This window comes from Penicillium verhagenii (genome assembly GCF_028828195.1).
Source record: "Penicillium verhagenii strain IBT 33310 chromosome Unknown utg000004l_segment0_segment0, whole genome shotgun sequence".
Lineage (NCBI taxonomy): Eukaryota > Fungi > Ascomycota > Eurotiomycetes > Eurotiales > Aspergillaceae > Penicillium > Penicillium verhagenii.
In genome coordinates this window covers 735,728-756,989 of record NW_026643168.1, presented here as the reverse complement: position 1 = coordinate 756,989, position 21,262 = coordinate 735,728, and the positions used below count along the sequence as shown (strand labels likewise).

At 48.3% G+C, this 21,262-nt stretch overlaps 7 protein-coding genes across 7 annotated transcripts; 5 read left to right on the top strand and 2 right to left on the bottom strand.

Moving 5' to 3' along the window:
* Positions 1-732: 732 nt before the first annotated feature.
* On the top strand, positions 733-2,558 carry N7466_003205 (uncharacterized protein; the record flags this gene model as incomplete). Its single annotated transcript, XM_057162602.1, has 4 exons — positions 733-904; positions 972-985; positions 1,053-1,180; positions 1,238-2,558. The coding sequence occupies 4 exons, from the start codon at positions 733-735 to the stop codon at positions 2,556-2,558; spliced, it is 1,635 nt and encodes a 544-aa protein (XP_057023717.1).
* A 3,302-nt stretch (positions 2,559-5,860) lies between these two features.
* Positions 5,861-7,464, top strand: N7466_003204 (flavin-containing monooxygenase; the record flags this gene model as incomplete). The annotated part of the gene is made up of 2 exons (XM_057162601.1): positions 5,861-6,136; positions 6,193-7,464. The coding sequence occupies 2 exons, from the start codon at positions 5,861-5,863 to the stop codon at positions 7,462-7,464; spliced, it is 1,548 nt and encodes a 515-aa protein (XP_057023716.1).
* A 743-nt stretch (positions 7,465-8,207) lies between these two features.
* Positions 8,208-8,912, bottom strand: N7466_003203 (uncharacterized protein; the record flags this gene model as incomplete). The annotated part of the gene is made up of 2 exons (XM_057162600.1): positions 8,208-8,855; positions 8,910-8,912. The coding sequence occupies 2 exons, from the start codon at positions 8,910-8,912 to the stop codon at positions 8,208-8,210; spliced, it is 651 nt and encodes a 216-aa protein (XP_057023715.1).
* A 1,348-nt stretch (positions 8,913-10,260) lies between these two features.
* On the top strand, positions 10,261-12,111 carry N7466_003202 (cytochrome P450; the record flags this gene model as incomplete). Its single annotated transcript, XM_057162599.1, has 5 exons — positions 10,261-10,618; positions 10,692-10,878; positions 10,922-11,685; positions 11,746-11,847; positions 11,900-12,111. The coding sequence occupies 5 exons, from the start codon at positions 10,261-10,263 to the stop codon at positions 12,109-12,111; spliced, it is 1,623 nt and encodes a 540-aa protein (XP_057023714.1).
* A 317-nt stretch (positions 12,112-12,428) lies between these two features.
* On the top strand, positions 12,429-13,292 carry N7466_003201 (uncharacterized protein; the record flags this gene model as incomplete). Its single annotated transcript, XM_057162598.1, has 2 exons — positions 12,429-12,708; positions 12,781-13,292. 2 exons carry the CDS (start codon positions 12,429-12,431, stop codon positions 13,290-13,292), a joined length of 792 nt encoding a protein of 263 aa, XP_057023713.1.
* Positions 13,293-14,244: 952 nt separating this feature from the next.
* N7466_003200 (flavin monoamine oxidase family protein) lies at positions 14,245-16,596 on the top strand (the record flags this gene model as incomplete). The annotated part of the gene is made up of 6 exons (XM_057162597.1): positions 14,245-14,715; positions 14,776-14,792; positions 14,861-15,079; positions 15,134-15,277; positions 15,360-15,404; positions 15,456-16,596. The coding sequence occupies 6 exons, from the start codon at positions 14,245-14,247 to the stop codon at positions 16,594-16,596; spliced, it is 2,037 nt and encodes a 678-aa protein (XP_057023712.1).
* A 367-nt stretch (positions 16,597-16,963) lies between these two features.
* N7466_003199 (aminophospholipid-translocating P4-type ATPase NEO1) lies at positions 16,964-20,794 on the bottom strand (the record flags this gene model as incomplete). Its single annotated transcript, XM_057162596.1, has 2 exons — positions 16,964-18,936; positions 18,997-20,794. 2 exons carry the CDS (start codon positions 20,792-20,794, stop codon positions 16,964-16,966), a joined length of 3,771 nt encoding a protein of 1,256 aa, XP_057023711.1.
* Between the last annotated feature and the right edge of the window lie 468 nt (positions 20,795-21,262).

Genomic DNA, 21,262 nt, shown 5'->3' with positions numbered 1-21,262 from the left:
CTCGAAGCAAAAAAAAAAAAGGGAAAAAAAACCCCCCCATAGAAGAGAAGAAAAGAAAAGAAAAGGGTCGGCTTGAGAAAAGCTTGAGAAACGCCGCGTCGGTAGTTCATTTCAATCGGTGGCTTTGGTGGAAATTGGACTGTTCTAGAAATCCCCTAGTCTGCCAAATCAATAAGAACCCAAAACTTCCCTTCGCTACATGAAACACGCTTTGGCGCCCCGAGGCGTGTAAAGTGGTGTGGGTTGATGAACTCCCCATCTCCCGGCAATCTCGGTTAAAAAGGTCCAAGCCCCATGAGGTGCTATGAAGTGGGTCCCGTGACCCAACAGGGTCCAGCTGACAGAAACCATCATCTGTACCGACCCAGTGAATACTAGTATCGTTCTTATGTGTGATGCATATGATTTAGTTCAGCGGCAGATTCAACTTGAGGAAAGGCAAGAATATTAATGGCGTGCACTAGGCAAATATGTGATGCTTGGACAATATTAACAGGGGCTTCCAATCTTATTTGTTGCTCCATCGCCTTTACTCTATAAAACCACTTGTAGACCTCTCTATTCCTACTGCCTTGCTTGTTCATTCATTCATTCGTTCGTTCCCTTCTGGGCCTGTCATTCATTTACACTCTTTTTTTCGCCAATACTGGCCTGTCAACTTTCTGCGTGATTTCTCGACGAAATCAAAAGTTCATTCTTATCTATTCTTATTCACTCGTTTGAATTATCATTATGTATTCTGTGAATACTGCTGCGGCCCTGGTGGCCCTTTTCGCCTTTCAGGGCGTTCACGCCGCACTGGATGTGGCAAGCTCATCCAATGTTGCTGTTTATTGGGGTCAAAACTCCTATGGAGAATCATCCGGCGACCTTGCCCAGCAAGATCTTGCCTATTATTGTGAAAGTATGTAGCTAAAATCCCGACGCCTCTCTCATATTCAGCCATGATACTAACTGGGTTTGGCTAATAGGCTCGGAAATCGACGTATGATCACTCTCCACCTTTTCGACATCGAATATCCTATCCATATAATGATACTTACCTTGCCTAGGTGATCCAACTTGCATTTTTGGATGTGATTAATGGAGAGGGCGGCGCCCCCGAAATTAACTTCGCCAATTCAGGCGATTCCTGCACTACCTTTGATGGTACTGCCCTTCTTGATTGTCCCACCATCGCGTGAGTGTTATATACCAGTACTATATAAAACATTGCATGTGTCTAATTCCAGAACAGGGAAGATATCATTACTTGCCAGGGCCTTGGAAAGACTATTCTCCTTTCGATCGGTGGTTCTACTTACAGCGAGGGAGGATTTACCAGCGAGGCTGCCGCTATCGCTGGCGCTCAGATGATCTGGCAAACCTTTGGACCGGTTTCCACCAACACTTCCATCAACCGCCCCTTCGGCGATTCCGTCGTCGATGGATTCGATTTCGATTTCGAGTCTACTGTCACCAATATGCCTGCTTTCGCTAATGAGTTGCGGACATTGTTCGCTGAAGATACTTCCAAGACATACTATCTTACAGCCGCGCCACAATGCCCCTACCCCGATGCCGCTGATAACCCGATGCTTGATGGCGCGGTATACTTCGATGCCATTTGGGTTCAGTTCTATAACAACTACTGTGGTGTCAACTACTTCACCGCTGGCTCCACCACGCAGGCCGATTTCAACTTTGACAGTTGGAATACCTGGGCCACCACTATCTCCCTTAACCCCGATGTGAAGGTCTTCCTGGGTATCCCCGGTGGTAGCACTGCGGCTGGAACTGGTTATGAGGCCGCATCCACCATCGCTTCAATCGTCGATTTCATTACTGAGGAAGCATACACGAGCTTTGGTGGCATTATGATGTGGGATGCTAGTCAGGTGTATGCCAATGATGGATTCCTCTCTAGCATTGCATCTGCTTTGGGATCTTCTTCTACTACCACCACTTCCAGCACAAGCACCACTGCCAGCGCAACCACCACTTCCAAGGCTACTACCGTATTTAAAGCGACAACGACTAGCTCCACTGCTTCTTCCACCAGCACAAGTACCACTTCCAAGGCTACTACCCTATCTAAAGTCACAACCACCAGTTCCACTACTTCTTCCACCAGCTCAAGCTCTCTTAGCACCACCGAGACTATCAAGGCGACCACCACCACTGCCGTCCCTACCACACTGTTGACTGTACAGAAGACCGGTACTACTGTCACTGTCAAAACCACAAAGACTGTCGCTTATGTGATCACGACAAATGCCAAGGCAGCTGTCTCCACTACTTCGTCGACTAAGACCGCCACGTCTACTACTGCCACTACTGCGCCTGCTACCACTACCGCGGCCTCACTGACCGCAGACGAGAGCTCCGAAGTCTGCCCAGTCTCCGGAGGAACCTGTGCAACCTCCGGCACCTATGCCTGCAACGGTAGTAGCTATGGAATTTGCGACAATGGGGAGTGGGCTATTCAGAGCTGTGCTTCGGGTCTTATCTGTGTGCAGGATGGGTCTTCTATCTACTGCGACTTCAAGGGAGATCATCCCGATACCACTTGCAGCTAAATAGAGCGTCTTTTTTAGACTAGATTGGGCGAATGATGCCCTTCCATGTATTTAGATCACGAGACTTGCTCACAAAATAGCGATGAAAAGCTAGTAAGGAATAGATATCCGGATCTAAACATGCGTCGCAGTACGTAGGCTTCTCATTCTCTTTCCACTTCGAATTTGCGGAACTGGCCCAGACGGCCTATTTGCAGCACAGATCTCGCAAGGGTGGTGTCAATAGAGGTGTAAATGATGCTGTACTTATTTTGCCACGGAAGGAAAGATCGAAAGTCATTAATGTCGACATCATGATCGAATGTGATGCCGTCAAAAATCAAGAGTCACTCTTGGCGTGTGCCTGTCAGAAGCCAATTTCGAACGGCGCTCACGTATTTCCGGGCTTCTAAATATGCTTGATCTTCAGCTTCTTGGCGTTCTATCAGTTTGGCTGCTTGAGCTATCTCCCAGAAATATTTATATGCTGATTCGCGAGACTTGGCGTCAATCCATTGAAACACATCTCCCAGGTCAACTGGTAGCATTCCTGCTGCACGAAGACATACTGTCGTGCTAGATGAGTCTTGCCTGAACCTGATACTCAGGACGGCCATAGCTCAATTCGTACGTGCTTTGGCCTTGAATAGGCGACTATGCAGTACCTCTAGTTCCTTTTGCATGCCAAAGAAAGTGACATTGGGATGAAATTCTGGAGATGCGACGAAAAGCTGAGGGTCTCGATGAGAATAATGCGAGAATGAAAGTACTCCACTATCGCTCATATCTGATACAGGGGATTTCTGTCCTTCAGTAGCAGGAGCGCGGGGAAGAGCGGCCAACAACAATCCCCACAGAAAAAGGGTCATAGTTTTCGATGATGCTCGGAGGAGCGATAAATAGGTAACATACACAGAGAGACAGGAAATCAATGACATGTGTAGCACCGGATCAATGCAGGCGAGCATGTGAAATGACCGATGCGGATGCAGAAAACAGATATCTTTGATGTCATTGGGGACTGACCCACAAATCTAAACTTTTGTCATCTGTATCCATCTCAATCTCCCCAGTAACCATATTGAAAGTACAGATTGGTATCAATGAGGACTCCGGAGAAGAGCAGGGTTGTCAAACCGTGTGCTTGTTTTTGTCGGAGGATCCAGTGTGTAATGTCAAGCCTTGCGATATTGGTCCTCTAGCGCTGCACTGCGTCAAATTCAGGGTGCGTCCTCTATCAAGCCTACTGATCAGTATACGCTCATATTAAAATTTCGACAGTCAGAAACACAGACAAACACTAATTACAGCCTGAAACACCCTTCTCTGCTAACAAGGCAAGGCCCAGGGGTCTCAAGTCATAACAAGTGCTGTCTATCCATATTTCAGTGACTGAATCACCATCAATCGGCTGCAGAAATAATGTCCCCGGTGTCGGTGCTCTCATCCGTACATAGAGGCTCGAATTCCCCGAGGTCTTTTGTGAACGGTGTCTCAACTACCTCATCTTCGCTGGAATGACATCCAGAATCCTATCGATCGCCATCCAGAATGTTGCCGATGGCAGCGTGCACCGCTATGAAGTTCCGGACTGGGTATGAGATGTTGTGGCTGGTAAAAATACGAACTCCGGCAACATAGCTCTGTGCGTCATATTTCGAAACATTCTGGATTTTTATTTCGATGACTTTCGACCGTGTTTCTAGCTGTGCCACAACGGCAGGTCCTGTTGCCATATACCAGGCGCATCATGGCAATCATTTCTCAAGGGCATCCTGTAGATACCAGGCGAGTTGCGCGCAAACAACGTCATCTAGCATTGGCGAGCCGTATTCTTTGCCCACATGCCCCTCTCTAGCTTTCTTTTGACATGCAAGTCCAGGTTCCGCGTCTTGAAGTTGATGTGTTCGTTTGCTACATGTTGGGATGCTTCTCGATGCGGTTGATGCATAAATGTGCATCATGCGCATTGATCGCCTTAGAGCTTTGGGCTGGCGTCCGTCTGCGAATGAAATCTTTGGAGGCGACGTTTTATATCCGAGTTCCCCGGTCCTTTGGCTAGTTTGCCTCCTTTCCATTGTCTCGGGAGTCCTAGCCGAAGCCTTGAAAATTGGGTCCTCACAGTCGCCCTGACGTTCTGTCAATAGAGGTATTCTCGGCTTGGTGGATATTATATGTCAGGACAACGCATTTGGTTGCCAGATATATGACACCCCACACAGTGAAGTGCGCGCTTGTAACTCCACACATACATTGGAGGCACCCAGCCTTCGTCGCCAATGCCCGTATGTCTTTTGTGCTTCGAGAAATTCCCCGGTTGCCGAGCCCAAAAGGCCTGGGCATTACACTCCTTTTGTGCAATGAAAATATCGAGTTACATTGCAGTGTTTGCTCCGGTGTTCATTCGCGGTCTCTGGATAGCCTTTTGGTTGGCTCTCGGAGCAGGCGTGGAACACTCTTGTTGTGTAGTGAGGCTCCTTTCTTCTTTAGTTCGTCTCGGCTTCGTGGGCAGTAGTCTCCCTTGGCAGGATTTGCCAATTTTCTGGAGTCGTCTTGGTGCCGCCCATAATTAGGGTAGAAGTAAATAGCTCGGTATCGAGATTCATCTCACGATTCAAGGTTCATTGAAGAATCGGGGCGAGGTGAACTGCTTCTTTCATGCTGGGACGAAGAGGTGAGAGAATGATGGAGGAGAGGAGGAGAGGAGGAGAGGAGGATGTGGAGTTGATCGAGTTGATCGAGGACATCTTGCAAACTGTATCAGAGACTTAGTTCAAAGTTAAGTATGAAGTAAGGAAACATTGACAAAATGAAGTGGACAAAATCAGGTACATATACTTTTGTCATCTTGCATCTCGGGGTACATACAGCTTTGTGGGTATTTATACCCGTCAACCCCTTATCTTCGGTGTGTAGTTTGCTCAACTGGAGGATAGCTTCCTCACTTAAATACTCACTATGGTATGGGCTACTATCTTCATAACTGAAGTCGTTGTGATGTTGTAGGCTGTAGTGTGTAGTACTATGTAGCAAAATCCCCTGCACCGCCACCCGCGCCACAACGTGCATGTGCTGAGCCACACGTGCAAGGGACGATGTCTCTGACGTCATCTCCCCGAGATAAGATCTTATCAACTTGTTCTTGAATGATCCACGAAAACGTCATTTTGTTGAAACCTTGTTAGAACCAACTATGGATCAGGGAGCTAGCATGTGAAAGCTCCCTTCTTTATTTTAATCCAGGTCCTCCTTGTCTTTCAAAAATTCTTCTTCCTACCTCTACCTCAACATCCCTGGAGCCTAGGAGCCCATACTTCGACACAATGATCCAGTCCCTAGTGACTTTGTTCATTACGAACCCATTGCTCTATGTCTTTACTACATTTTATGTCATTGCACAAAACTTTGTCGCCTGGATCTTCGGTCCATCGCACAACCCCGCAAAATCTTTCAGCAAAGACCTTCCCAAACGAAAAATCGCTATTATCGGCGCCGGCTTGACGGGTATCTCGTCCGCTGCCCATTGCATTGGTCATGGATTCGAGGTGCAAATCTTTGAGGCGCGCGGCAAGGAGAAGGGACTCGGAGGTATCTGGAGTGTAAGTTGCGAACACCACTATATCTGCCAATCGGTCGCTAATTCAATGGTGAACAGCGCGTCAACTCTACATCAGCCTTGCAGATAAACAGCATCATGTATCGATTCCACCCAACTGTCCAGTATAAACACGCATACCCGACCCAACAGGAGATTCGCGATCAGATCGTCGACCTGTGGAAGCGATATGGTTTGGAGGAGCGCACTGAGTTCGGGACACCGGTTACATCCATTAAAAAGGCTAAGTCATCTGGAAAATGGGTTATCAATGATCACCCGGAGAAATACGGGAGCTTTGATGGTGTCATCACCGCCGTTGGTGTTTGCGGTGATCCTAAATTACCCCCATTGCCCGATCAGGATCAATTCAAGGGTACTATCTGCCACTCTTCCGACCTCGACGGCAAGGATATCAAAGGAAAGCGAGCACTGATCGTCGGAGGTGGTGCAAGCGCCATTGAAGCATTGGAATTCGCAGTCCACTCCGGTGCCTCCGAGATTGATGTGCTTTCACGATCTGATAAATGGATTATTCCACGCAATATTCTCGTGCAGTCTTTGCTGGCTTGTAACATCTGGGGAGAAGAGACATCCCTTGCCTGGATTCCCGAGTGGCTTCTCCGCAAATTCTTCTATCGTGATTTGGCAGACATTGCACCGGACAGCGGTCTATTCACCACAACCCCGATGGCAAACTCCGATCTCTTCAAGCTTATTCGCGAGGGCAAAGCCCGCTGGCTACGTGGCGATATTGTTTCGGTGAAGGAGGACGGTATTCTCTTCAACCACCGATCCAAGAGCACGCCTAAAGGTGGAGCCGGTCGCGAGAAGGTTGTTCCTGGCGACATCATCATCATGGCCACCGGGTTCAAACGACCCTCACTTGAATTCCTGCCTAACGAGGTCTTCGAGGACAACTACTCTCCCCCGGACTGGTATCTGCAAGTCTTCCCACCTAAGCATCTCAGTATCTGTGCCAACAACAGCACCTACGTCAACGCCATCGGGACAGTCGGAAACATTCATATCGGAGTCTACACGCGGTTCTTGCTTATGTTCCTGACTGATCCGCTTACGCAACCTTCCGAGGATAGAATGAAAACCTGGATCAACTTCACCCGTTGGATGAAGCAAGGCGCGCCACCTGGGGCCTTCGATTTCTTCACGTACACCGAGCTGCTTTACTGGTTCGTGTTCCTTGTGCTGGTCAATCCCTTCCGTTGGAAGTGGGCCATCTTCATTTTGTTCGGTATTGGCCAAACACTTCCGCTAGAGATTGTTAGACACGAAGAGGCCTTCCGCGAGAAGTTGCAGGGTCAACGTTCTTAAGCTATGAATGGATACATTCTGGCAACAATTTTAGATTTGGAATTTGGGAATGAAGTTATGATGACAAAGTATGTACATTTTAGATCACATCAATTGGGAGTTTACGCGAAGCAAAGGGCGCCAGCCGTCAGTGGAGCCTGGACTATCAGGTCACAGATAATTGACTTCTTTCTCTTCAATTTATTGCCGGGATTTGGTCACCGATTCTTTTCTATGTCCTGTATGCCCCAACATTTGAATTTAGAGCTCTCCCTTCACTAGTAGTTTATTCCTGGGCGGCTTTTACCGTAACACTGAAGTCTTTAATGTGTTAGCTGACTCGCATTTCTCCAAGATTCCAAGATGGGAACATTCGGAATCGTGTTACTTTACCTATTTCGTCCAGAAGCTACCTAACTTTTTGGAATTAGGCACGTCAACCTTGATTGAATCACCTACATGTGGGCATATTTCAAGTACATTTCTGGTAAGATCTGTTGTAATATGTTTTGAAGATTGATGCCCTTCACTTCAAACGACCACAACTTTAATGCACAAAGATGATTGTAGCCTTGGAATGAAACTTTGCCGGGAGTTGTCTTCGAAAATCGGCTTCAAATTTATATGAGATTCGAAGCGGGGTTCTGTGAGGGCAGATCTTTTGAGTCTTGAACCCGATAGCGGAACGGATCGGCCACCGCGGAAGGATGATCACCCGGGAATGAGGAATTTGCCTCATGTGAGCAGCTGCTTCTCATTCAATACTATAACTTTCGAAATTCTTTGATCCGAGCATCATCCCACAGCGCAGATTCCCAGCCCCAATCCATGTATTTGAGACAGCGAATTCTGTCACCGAATATGTGATGCATGGTTTGGAGCCGACATAAGCCCTTCACGAACCGATCGCTTTCAGAGGGTGCCAGGCGTAAAGGTAAGATCACCATGCGTAAAGGTAAGATCAATTTCGGTTGATCCGGTATCTCCACCTCGGATCCCTGTTCAATCTTCGTGAACTCATGGACAAAAAAGGATAGGACATTGCGGAAACGAAGCAGCGCAATGCTTTCCTCAGCGCTATCAGGCTCATCAAGCCAAGTTATCTTGTATCCCTTTCGTTCACGGATCTCCTTTCTCCGACGCCATCTATCCAGCAACGCAATGGCGTTGCTCCTATCCACTGTAAAATGAAGATTTTTTGATCGAATGGCAGTTAGCGCTTCTGCCAGGTCCACAAAACCAGTGTACTGTTGCTTGACGAGGCGTTTCAGTATCTCGGGCTTGTCCATGTGATATGCCTCGTAGTATCCGCATGATGACCGAACAAGGGATGTCATAGTCTTCGGATCCGGCATCTCGCGTAGAACCATGATCTTGAGCTCGAGGGGAAGACCATCGAGGGTTGGTTCAGCCTGCACGTATCATTAGCTGAACAAGACGTGTATTCGTGTGTCGAGCATACATACCATTTTTAGGCAGTAGCTGAAATCAGCAGGGAGCACAAGTGCATTGAAGGTGGTTTGGGAAAATAGCAAAGATGATAGGCGACAGAGGATAACCAGGAAGGAAGATGGTTCGGGAATAGAGTATAGATGCTTGGTGACAGGGGCGATGGGATATGGTAAAGAACGAAGAGCGTTGGAGGTAGTAGGTTGGAGAAAGATGGTTTGAATTATTGAATTATTAATCTGCATAAGATGGTACTTGTATAATTCTTGATGTATGTGCCTAATTTTAAAATATTAGCTTGAAGAAGTGAAGAGAAAGTGAAGAGAGAGTAAAGAGAAAGTGAAGGGAAAGTAAAGAGAAAGTGAAGAGAAAGTGGAAGTGGAAGTGAAGCAAAAGTGAAGCAAAAGTGAATAGAATAGAGCACTGGGATATAGAGAATTCCCGTCATGAGTCATATACTCAAAAGATATATATAAGAATGGTACTGCCGTCTAATTTAGGTAGCGGCTACAGAAGAGTTATAATATTCTTCTATCGAGCATATTTCCCTACTTTTATTGGGGCTATTATACACTATAGTCTACAAGACGAAGGATATCCTTTGGGAGGTGGCTAAGCTTCACCACGCAATGACAAGGTAGTATGTTTTCCCATGATTTCTCGTTTTTCTTGCCACCTAGTTCCGACGTCTATATATTTGCCCTTGCAGCATGCCAAAGAAAACAAACCCGGCACCAACTGTGCCTAATTCCGTGCTTATCTTTTCTTGCAGAGTTCACGGGTGGAAAGCTGACAGCATCTACAGCCCCGTTCCTCCTTAGATGCGATGCAATGCAATGTAATACAACATGCGGCATGTAAATCGACAGACAACTACTGTCCGATCGGAGATTTCCGCGCGAGGCGGTTTGTTCTTGGTGCCCCGTGGCAGCCTTGTCGTTTGATCCTTCACACTGCACACTGCACAGCCATAGGCTCATAGCCTTGCAGAACTGCGGCCCGCTGTCCGGACAGGCCAATTTTCCCGACGCCAAGTAAGAACTTGAAGATATGCAGAGCTGCGATGACCGAGACCCTACCGATGTGACCAATGACCATATATCCCACAAGCCGCAAGCGGCAACAGTACCAAAATCAAATGATGCGATTACTTCGATCCGCCAGCCTCGTACATTGACCCCTCTTTTGGTAGATTTTGTTTTTGCATTGCGATGGAATTTTAGCCCCATTTACTGCTATCTACCCTTTCTTCGTTCGGTTTCTGTCCATTCATTGAAGTTTTTTCTTGCTCCTATTTAAATTATAGGAATCCTCCTTTTTACCTTCTCAAGCCATGGCGTGAATATCCTTCCATTGGACAACAACAAAATGCACCCTTTTTCACCTGCAGCACTAGGTGCCCTTCTGGGCCTTGCAATGCACCATATTTTCTTCAGGCATGGCGAATGGCATAAATTGGCACCTGATATTCTTCTGGCCCACCTTGTATCCTTCATTGCTCTGGAAATATTAGTCAACGGAGGCAGATGGATCATCCTAGCATATCTCGCCGCATTGTTCTCCAGCATCACCATCTATCGACTCTTTTTTCATCGACTGAATAGTTTTCCCGGTCCCGTCTGGGCACGCATGAGCAAGATAGGACACGTGTGGAAAGTCCGGAAGTCCCAGAACCATCTGTTTCTAAAAGAGATGCGGGAAAAATACGGCGATTTCGTACGAACCGGTAGATATCTTGAATCTTGATCACTATGGACTGGGGACGTAGGTACAATGAATCTTACTGATGGTGCAACTAGGTCCGAGTGAGCTTACTGTGTATCACCCTGACGTCTTTGTAGCAATTGATGGACCTTCAGCGAAATGTGGAAAGGCCGAATGGTACGATCTGCTGCATCCGAACAAGTCGCTGGCCACTGTTCGGTCCAAGGAAGATCATGCGAAGAGGCGCCGTCAATGGAATAAGGGGTTCACCCCAGCTGGCAAGTAATCGTGTACATGAAATGCTGCTACTGGACTAGCTAACGAGTTCAGCACTCAAACAATACAATGAGCGTGTCTTCCCATTGCTTGATCAGCTCGATACCTGTATCCAGTCCGACATAGCTGCTGGGCGGGTCTCAGAGGCGTCTGATATTTTCTACTGGTTTGGGTTCGACCGCATGGGCGATCTAATTTTCGGTCAAACATTCAACATGCTCTCGCAGCAGAGGTGGCATGATATCATCTTTCTGCTCAAAAAGTCCGGGGCAATATTAGGACCATTGAGCCCCGTTCCCTGGCTAATGCAAATTGCAACGAAGCTTCTTCCCCGGATATTCATCCTGGGGGATGGATACAAAATGCGAGCGTGGTGTGAATCCCAGATGCTAACGCGAATGCGTACGCCGATCGATGCTTCAAAGCCAGCAGATATCTCACACTACCTGATTGAAGATGGCCCCAGAGATCTCGCTAGCCAGCCATGGATGGCGGGCGATTGTCTGCTGGCGATTGTTGCCGGCAGCGATCCCACGGCCGCGCTTTTAATTATCGTTTTCACGGAGCTGGCGGATCACCCAGCGGACGCTGAGAAGATCAGGCGGGAAATTGAGAATGTTGATATCATGGATCCTGGGGAATTGGCAAGGCGTTGTCCCCATCTGGAAGCGGTTATCTTGGAGTCTCTGCGGCTCTTTCCTGCGCTCCCTACCGGCGGCTATCGGAAGACGCTGAAGGAGGGTGTGAGTATTGGCGGCACGTTCATACCGCCAGACACAACGATCGTGGCGCCGAGATTTCCTATCGCACGCCGTAAGTCCCTACCCTCTCATTGAACCCATGCTCTATACTGGAGGTAATCTTTGAAAACAGGAGAGGACTGCTTCGAGAGAGCGAATGAGTTTATCCCCGAGAGATGGTACAAGAATCTTGGATTGGTGCACAACAAAACTGCGTTCGCGCCCTTTGGAACTGGTTTGTTAATGTCAATGTCGCTTTCTGGACGAATGGTTTCTTACTTGCTTAGGCTCTCATACGTGTCTTGGAAAACCCTTGGCAATGAATGACATGCGACTTGTAACGGCACGATTGCTCCGCAACTATCGCTTTCGGTATCCGAAAGGCGAGACTGGCGAAGCTTTACGCAACAACTGCAAAGATCAATTCACTTCCAAACCTGGTCGATTACGATTGATTTTCGAGGCGAGGGAGGATACAACTATACCTCCAATTGTCTAGCGAATGACAGGTGAGCACGGATTGTCCCAGGGCCTGGTTTTCGGGCGTACACAGTACTACTCAAGCTTAGATAGAAGTGTAAATACTATAGAACTTCTGATCTGGTTAAAAGGAAATAAACAGGAGATAAGATAAAACCGCCGGAGTTAAGATGCTGGAGGCCGGTCACAGCCTCCACCGGTACCAAAGCTTAATTTCCGACTACATTTAACCACCACGGAGTACAGCACGCAATTCCATTTGAAGACAAGTCTGATTTTCTTCTTGGTAGACGAACGAGAAATATTAGCACTGACCTTAGAACCAAAATCATCGCCATGACTACAATCGTGTTCATCACCGGCGCCAACACGGGAATCGGCTTCGAAACCGTCAAGGCCCTAGCCGCTTCTCACCAACCATACACCATCATTCTTGGAAGCCGGTCTCTAGAGAAGGCCAAAACCGCCATCTCCACAGCCAAAAGGCAGTTTCCCGACTCGAAAAGCAACTTTGTTCCTATCCAAGTAGACATCGAGCACGACGGTTCAATCAACCGCGCCTTCTCAGACGTGCAATCCAAATACGGCCGAATAGACGTGCTCATTAACAACGCAGGCAAGTATCAACCCAATTCCCCACCCTCACCCACCCAACACCCAGAACCACCCACCTAACAACCACACCTAGGCGCCCAATTCGACCAACAAACATCAACAGGCCAAATGAGCGCGCGCGAGATGTGGAACCAAACCTGGAACGTCAACACAACCGGCACCCAGATCCTCACAACCGCCTTCGCACCCCTGCTCCTGCAAAGCGCCAACCCACGCCTGCTCTTCATCACATCCGGCACATCCACGCTAGCCGGAACAGAGAACCAGGCGATACCGGTTAACCGCGTTCCCGCCAAGGGCTGGCCCAAATCTGGATTCAATCTTCCGGCGTACCGGAGTGCGAAGACGGGGCTGAATATGCTGATGCGGGAGTGGCATCGCTGGCTGAAGGAGGATGGGGTTAAGGTCTGGGCGATTTCGCCGGGTTTCTTGGCGACGGGGCTTGGTGGGGATCCTGAGGCGTTCCGTAAGATGGGCGCGGGGGATCCGGCGGTGGCGGGGCCGTTTATTAGGAGTGTTGTTGAGGGGGAGAGGGATGGGGATGTTGGGAGGGTTGTTAGTCGGGATGGGGTGCAGGATTGGTGAAGTCGTATTGGAATAGGGAATTAAGAAGGGGGTGTGGATCGTGCTTGTGTGGTGGTCTGAATGGAGGTTTCCCTGTCCTGGAAGGTAGCGGCAAGAAATATATATGGCATAGCACTGAGTACGCGTTGCCAAAATTAGCAGCAAGGACATCTTTTTACAACCAGTTGACAGAATCAACAATATTTTTCTTCCCGCCAACAACTAGATACTTAGATATCTTCTCTGCGCCGAAAAAGAAGCGCTAATGTTGAAGAATGCCATTTCTGGTTTGAATTCCGGAACTGGCGTGTGAAGGTGAGATTCTATTTCTTCAGCGCTAGCTCAGCCTTCGTACTTTTGTCTTCCAATAGCGATTGATACTCGGCTTCGGCAACAATAGCCATCGCGGGTACCGTTCGTCTTCTCCACCAAGAGTCTAGATTAAAGAAAAACGAGAATGTGATGACCAGACCGAGAAAGGCTTCTGTCGTTCTGGATTATCTTTTGGCCTTTTTTCGTTTCTTTTAACAAGAGATAATCTCACAGGTCGAGACTCGGAAGTAATGGTTTGAAGCTTTCAAGAAACAAGGCAGGAGAGCTGTGGATTTGGTATAAGAGGAGCAGTGGCTGATACCTAATCTTGGCAGCTGAAGGATATGGACACTAACGGGCTCGGTGAAATTGAATGATTTCAGACTTATTTCTGGGCTGCCAAAAGCGACAGAGGCTCGTCAGGCCGAACTGTATTCGCTAGTGCTTATCTAGGTCGCGTTCTACGCAAATATCGGCTAGATGTACCGAGCAACAAATCATGAAATCAGCATACTTAAACAACACTCCATCCTTTGCTCACGTGGCGTTATGGTCATAATCTTTAAAAAGTCTTGCACAGTACCTCTTCAGCACCCTTCCCACAACCTAGATCGAAGGCTTTCAAGAGATTCTACCTCTTGGATAAACCAGGCCTAGAGAAATGGCAACTCAAACACCACCCCAACCCCTGGACGATCCCCGCTTCATGCGGGATAAATTAGCCCAATACCTCGTCGGTGGCAGAATCCTAGACCGTATCGTGCGAAACGCACCGAACGAGCAAAATGGCTTTGGACCGGGATGGCTTCCAATCCGAAATGATTACGATCCTTTCAATCTGCCACCAGTTCCCGAGACCCTTCGGACGCGTTACAGCGGTGGTGTGTCTGATGCGCAGATAAACTCACCTGATAAACCGGCGCATATCGGTATAATCGGCGCTGGTATAACGGGTCTTTTCCTGGCGTTTCTGATTGATCGAGTCAATGAAATGAGGTCACCTAATAACCCCCTCTTCACGTATACTATCCTCGAGTCTAGTGGAAGGACAGGTGGTAGGGTCTTGACCAAGCATTTTGACGAGGAGATTTGGAATGATTATTATGATATTGGGGCTATGAGGTATCCGGATGTGAGGATTTCCTTGGTGCGCAGTGTTTACTCCCTTTATACTTACATTTTGCTTTGCTAGATTCCTATCATGGCAAGGTGCGTGAGGTAGAGGAGGTGGCTGGTCAGACGGAGGAGTACTAACACTGGCTTCTTCCGCTTTGAAGAACGTTCCATCTTTTCGAGACACTGGGCTTTTCAAAGCCCAAAGAAACAGAGGGTAACGGAGATAAATATGATGATGGGAAGGATACATTGATGAAGTATCACTTCAAAGGCGAGAATTGTCCAAGCAGATTCAACGATATTACTCATGTGTCCACCAAAGACGATGTCGAGGATCCGTTCAACTTCAGCATTTCCAAAGAAGGAAATGTTCCTGATAGGTAAGCCAGAGATCTCCACGCAATGAACCAACCCAGGTTGCTAATACGTCACAGCACGGTCAAAGAGGGCGCAGATGTGATTCTCGAGAACATCTTTGGACCATACAAGCAAGAATTAAAGAAGGATTTTGTTCGCGGATTCGAAAAGCTGATGAAAAAAGACCACTTCACAACTCGCGACTATCTACGTGAGATTGAGTAAGTTTACTCTCTACGCCCTTGCAATATATTCAAACATCACACAACTTGAGCAAGACTGACCTTACCGCGCTATAAAAAGAGACATGGATTTCTACTCAATCCAATATCTAGAAACAACAAACAGGTTCGTCAACATCTCCCAGATAGTCTAGCAAATACTAACAAAAGGCCCCAGCGCCTCCGGTCTTTTCGACCAAGCATTCACCGAAAGCGTCATAGACTCCTTCGACTTCGACTACCCAGCCGACAAAGACCCTAAAACCGACGACAACTCCGTAAAATGGTACTGCGTCAAAGGCGGCACCTCAAAAATAATCAACAAACTAGAAAACACCCTGCACACCAAGCCCATTCTCAAGCACCGCGTAACAGCCATCCGATACAAGAAAGCCTCACGCAACGAGACCTTCACAGACCGGCACATGGAACTCGACATCACACACGACCACGACCAGAACCACGCAGCCGAAAAACAAACCCTCTCCTTCTCCACCGTCTTCAACACAGCCAGCCTAGCCTGCACACGGCGCATGGACCTCCGCACCGCAGGCTGCAGCCGCACACAACTCGACGCAATGCGCAGCGTCCACTACGACGCCTCGACGAAAGTCGCCATCGAATTCACCCGGCCATGGTGGATCCAGGACTGCAATATCCGCGGCGGATCCGCGTCCTCGGACCTCCCCATCCGCACCTGCGTCTACCCGTCCTACAACCTCGACGCAACGGGGAAGGCCGTGCTGCTGTGCTCGTATACCTGGGCGCAGGATGCGCAGCGCATGGGGTCGCTGGTTGACAACGTGCCGGCCGAGGGCGGGGCCAGGTTCGACGGGAGTAGGAATCCCACGCAGAAAGATGGGCTGCTGAAGGAGCTTTTGGTGCATAATTTGGCGCTGTTGCATCAGAGCCCGGGGCTGGGGTATGAGGAGATGTATGCGATTATTGAGGGGGCGTATCGGGGACATGATGCGTTTGATTGGTATGGGAATCCGCATTCCGCGGGGGCGTTTGCGCTGTTTGGACCCGGGCAGTTTAGGGCTTATTTTCCGTTTCTTGTGGAGCCGGCGGCGGAGGGGCATTTGTTTTTGGCGGGTGAGGCGTGTAGTGCGCACCATGCGTGGATTGTGGGGTCCTTGGATAGTGCGTTGAGGGCTTTGACGCAGTATCTCCTTACGCTCAGGCCTTGGGTCGATGATGTTGAGGATATTTTGGGGGCTTTGGAGCGGGAGTGGGGGGTGGTGAGGGAGGTTGCTCGTGATGAGATGGATTGGCAGGCGGTTTTGTCTAAGGTTGATATGGGAAAGGGTGGTTCTTGATTTTGATGGATGTATCATTGCTGTATTTTCAAATATTCGCTCGCTTCAAATGTTCTGTCGCTTTGAAACCAAGTTCGAAGGTTATCTAGTACTTCCAAGGTTTCCGACTATAAACTTCAATATTGGAAAGCGACGGATGGTGCTTTAATCCTTTCAGGTGCTAAATGGAGAAACCATGTAGATAGTGGAGATCAAAAAAAGGTTTCATGTTATAACGCCTAGAGCGCTTATGAAAAAATGCTTGGGGCGTTTAGATATACAAGACGGTCAGGGATTCTATCATGACCACATGAGAGTGAAGTGGATGGGAAAGAGGGAAGAGAAGAAGCAAATGCCAACATAATTCCGTAAATCCACCAAAATATCATCAGCCACGGACCTTTCGGTAGCTAGGGGGCTTGACAGACTGCTTGATCAGTTTGCCAGCCCAAACAGGAACAAGCGAAACGGCGAGCACAGCCACGACACGCCACAGCCAGTCGAGGGTAATCACATAGCTGAGGTTGAAGTATTCGCCAAGGAAAGGAACACTGCCGGCATACAGAAGTAGTGTACCTATTAATGAGAATATCATAAGCGGGTGCCAAGTCGTGATGGCAATGGCAGCCATGCCCAGTTCGTTGAGTACCAAGGCCGTAAAGGAAACACTAATCAGACGAGGGCCTGAGATTGTATCCAGGAGAACCTGGGACAAGCCTTGAATGACTGCTCCCTGATAGACTGAGATAAGAACCCAAGTGAAGAACGAACGGTAGCTCAAGCTCTTGCCAGTCTTCAGCTCCTTGTACAATTCCGGGTAGAGGTTTGCCAGTCGCTCATCCACATCGCGGTCGAAAACCAACGAGAAGATAGGTGCACTTGTATAGACAGTTGCGTAACCGATCATCAGCCAATTGATGAAGAGACCCTTTGGATCGAAATGGCTAGCAATGCTGTACATGGTCTGGCACACACTGATGATCAACCCGCGATGCATGATGAATTGTGCTAATTTGGCGGACCGCTTGTAAGAATTGCGGCCATGCCAAACTAGCAGTTTGGTCAGGTGGTGGAACTGAGTAATACTGAAATCAGCAGCCAAAGAGGCCTGGCGACCCTCTTTACCCACGATACCAATTCCAACATCGGCGGCTTGGATCATGGATACATCATTACCACCGTCCCCAATACAGCAAACCCGTTTCTTGGTGTGTTGACGGATCAGATTCGCGACCTCAGCCTTTTGTGTCGGTGAGCATCGGCATGCGATGACTGCAGGAAGGAGAACAGCGACGGAAATAAACGCAGTCCGGAATGAACCGAGCATTAAACTCAAGGATTCACCATCGATCAACAGACAACAGTCGGGCTTGTTGCGTAAGAAATCAAGTGCTTCCTGGGCGGCAGATTTATCGGTCACTTTAGAAACAGTGTGGATATATTGACCCCGAGAGACCAACTTAGCAGAGATAGCAACACATCGTGCCGTCTCGACTTTATCACCAGTTAACATCCAGATTTTGATACCTGCATTACGCATCAATTCCAAAGAAGACTTGACGTCACGTTGCAAGCGATCCTCGACACCAGTCACACCGAGGAGTTCCAGGTCCCGTTCCAGGTATTCACTAACAACCTTGGTGAGACCAGCATCACGATTTTGAAGAGACAAAGATGCCTGCTTATACTTGGCGGAGAATTCTTGGTACTGTTGAAGAGAAAGACGTTTACGTCCAATGACAAGAGTCCGTAAACCTTCGCGAGCCATATTTGCGGTTTCTTCGTCAAGCCAATCATTTGTCGCAACAATTGATGACATGACAGTATCTGCACCCTTCTGATAAAACCATATCTCGGGTTCGGATTTGCCTCCTCCTTCAGACGTGTTTTCATCCTGTTGGAACTGCACAATGATGCCCATTCGTTTGCTATCGGATGTAAAAGGGAATATATCCATGATACGCACGCGAACAACCACTCGCTTAGAGTCAGTAGATTCGAGAACAACATTTTGTCGGTCACGATAAGACAGCTTCAGTCCAACCTCTTCAGTATACTGGACAATGGCAATTTCATCTGGTGACGATGCTTGGTAGTTGGTGACCTTTTGGCCATCCTCATCCTCAGTGGTCGGTGTGACATTGTGACATAGAGCAAGTGCCAAAACGATGTCACGGACCCGAGAACCAATTTCTCGCCGTGTCCGCGGTGCAGCTCCATGACCAGGTTGTGTTCCAAACACGGTTGAGGGGGTCGTCAAAGCGTTGCCAGCAAAGCCTTGGCGGATAAAAGAGGCGACTTCATCCATCGCTTCACTAGCATAAGAGACAGTACCGACGTGAATCTTCTTCAATTCCATTTCTATCATCACAATTAGTCATTGTTAACCCGAGGACTCAGGGGATATTATTAGTGGCTCACCATTTTGGGTCAAAGTACCAGTCTTGTCAGAGAGTAGGTATTCGATTCTTCCTAAATCCTCCGGGATGGTGCTGGTCCGAACAACAGTGCCAGGGATATCCTTGTCGCGCTCTATGAATCGACCATAGACAGACTTGGCCATGTCTAAGTTGACACGAAGACTCATCGGAATAATGGTTGAGAAAAGGATCAGATATATCATGATAGCAACATACCAAACCTTGTCATTCGTTGGCTCAAACCCTTCCAGTGCTACCAAGACAATGGAGAGAGCAAGAGTAAGAATGCACAAAATTTTAGTGAGGTTGTTGATTTCATACTCCAAAAGGCCAACTTTGGACCGCGAAGGCGAGGTCGAAAGAGCAGCCCGAGTTTGGGATCCAGTGTAGATGATAGCAGCATATGTGACGGTGTTGGATGCAAGAACAGTGTTAGCCCATGCAGTATTGTCGATAGATAAGGGCGCTGAGTTGGAATTTCGGTCATGATCATCCTGAGATGAATCATTTTGCAATTGAGTGGATGATTTATCAACGTGAGCGTCATAAAAGCCGCTTGGAGGACCAAGTTCAATAGTACCCACAAACTCATTGACTCTTTGATCTGGAGGACTCGCAGTGATCTTGAGTCGAGTGAAGTCATTTAAGGAGAGCGATTGAGACAATGCGGAAGGAACACGCAATTTCCAATCAGTTTCGCCGTCCAGCTGGTCAGTTCGAATGAACGTGTCACTGGCAGATGAAATGTCTTCTGGGTCAGATGTGGTATCAGCAGTCAGCCCCAAGGGCTCCTGGGTCGAACCGCCAAGTAGATCGGCGGATGCTCCAGATGCGGGTTCTTCTATCGAATGCTGGCGAGATGGGCCTGAGTCATTCGAAATGCTCTTGAGGATCACAACGTCCGCAGGCAGACGTTGGTTTTTCCGAACTTTAAGAACATCCCCAACTTTGAGATCTCGCGACTTCTTGATTATATCCATGGCATTTCTTTCAAGGGACACAACGGTGAACTCCTCTGCATTTGCTTCAGCATCTCGCCGACGTCGCCCGATATCGTCCAGAGCCTCCTTTCCTAGTGATATGGAAACCACAAAGGCTAGAGGTGCGATATATGAAGACATGTAGCCGATGCGAAGCATGGGAAGAACCTGCGAGAGCGCCACGAGAAGAAAATATATGTTGAAGAAAAAGGAGAATTCGTTATAGAGCGTTCGCGGCAGAAAGCTCCATGGTGTGTATTTGGCGTTGGAGACAATGTTAGGCGGGTATTTGATGGACTGATGTTGGCCGACTAGAACCCCTCGGGGAGGCACATTTTCGTTGTCTGTTTCATTCCCTGCAAGCCGATTCGATATGCTCTGGAGGAATCCTAGTCCTTTGAAACTAGGCAGCCATGAACGGCTCCTTTTCGACTGCTCTTCGTCATTGAACATGCGGATTGAGCCCCGCCGATCCAGCAGCGGTACATCAGGATCTGTCATGTTTCGCGAACTTCCGTTTGACTGGCGGATTCCATCCTCACCCCGTTCGTCCAATAACCCAGCCGTGTCTTCATCCGGGTCCTCATGACCCGATACGCTTCGGCGCCAACGATTACCCACGCCCACTCGCAAATTCCTCAAAGCTATTCCTGGTCCATAATTTCGTGAGCGATTCGCGTAGTCTCGGGAAATTCGAGTAGTTTGTGGTGGCGCGGTGTTGGGGTCCAGCTCCTCGAGGTCCAAGTCGTCATCGGATCCAGAGAAGTCATCAGGGTCGTCTGTTCGCAAGGGATGGAGGTAGTCGGGTGAAGAAGGCATGTTGATCGTGATGGCCTGAGAGCTTCACAGCAAGCTGCTCATGAGCTAATTTTCAAAGCGCAGCGTGTCGGCAGATAAAGGATTTAAGATCGGCGTTTCAAACGGCATTGAAGTGACGCGGCAGCATAGTGGGGACGGAATGGGAGTTCAAGGGGGTTCGAGGGAATATCTGGAGGATTGCTTCTCACAGATAGGTGACAAGTGTTAAGAACACCGCAGTTCCCAAAAGCATTCAATCAAGACTATTGATTATGGAAAATGATTTAAGCACCGCGACTGCCTGACGCCCATGATGCTGCAGCATCACCTGACTACATAATATGGCGGGCTATGTCACATGCTTACCTTATCGTGCATAATCCCTTATCATGTGATGCACTGCAACGGTGTTCAGTTCGGAACAATGTTTGTCCTGGACCATTTATGGCGATGCTGACTCAGGTGCCCAATCGGGGCCAATAACAGGAG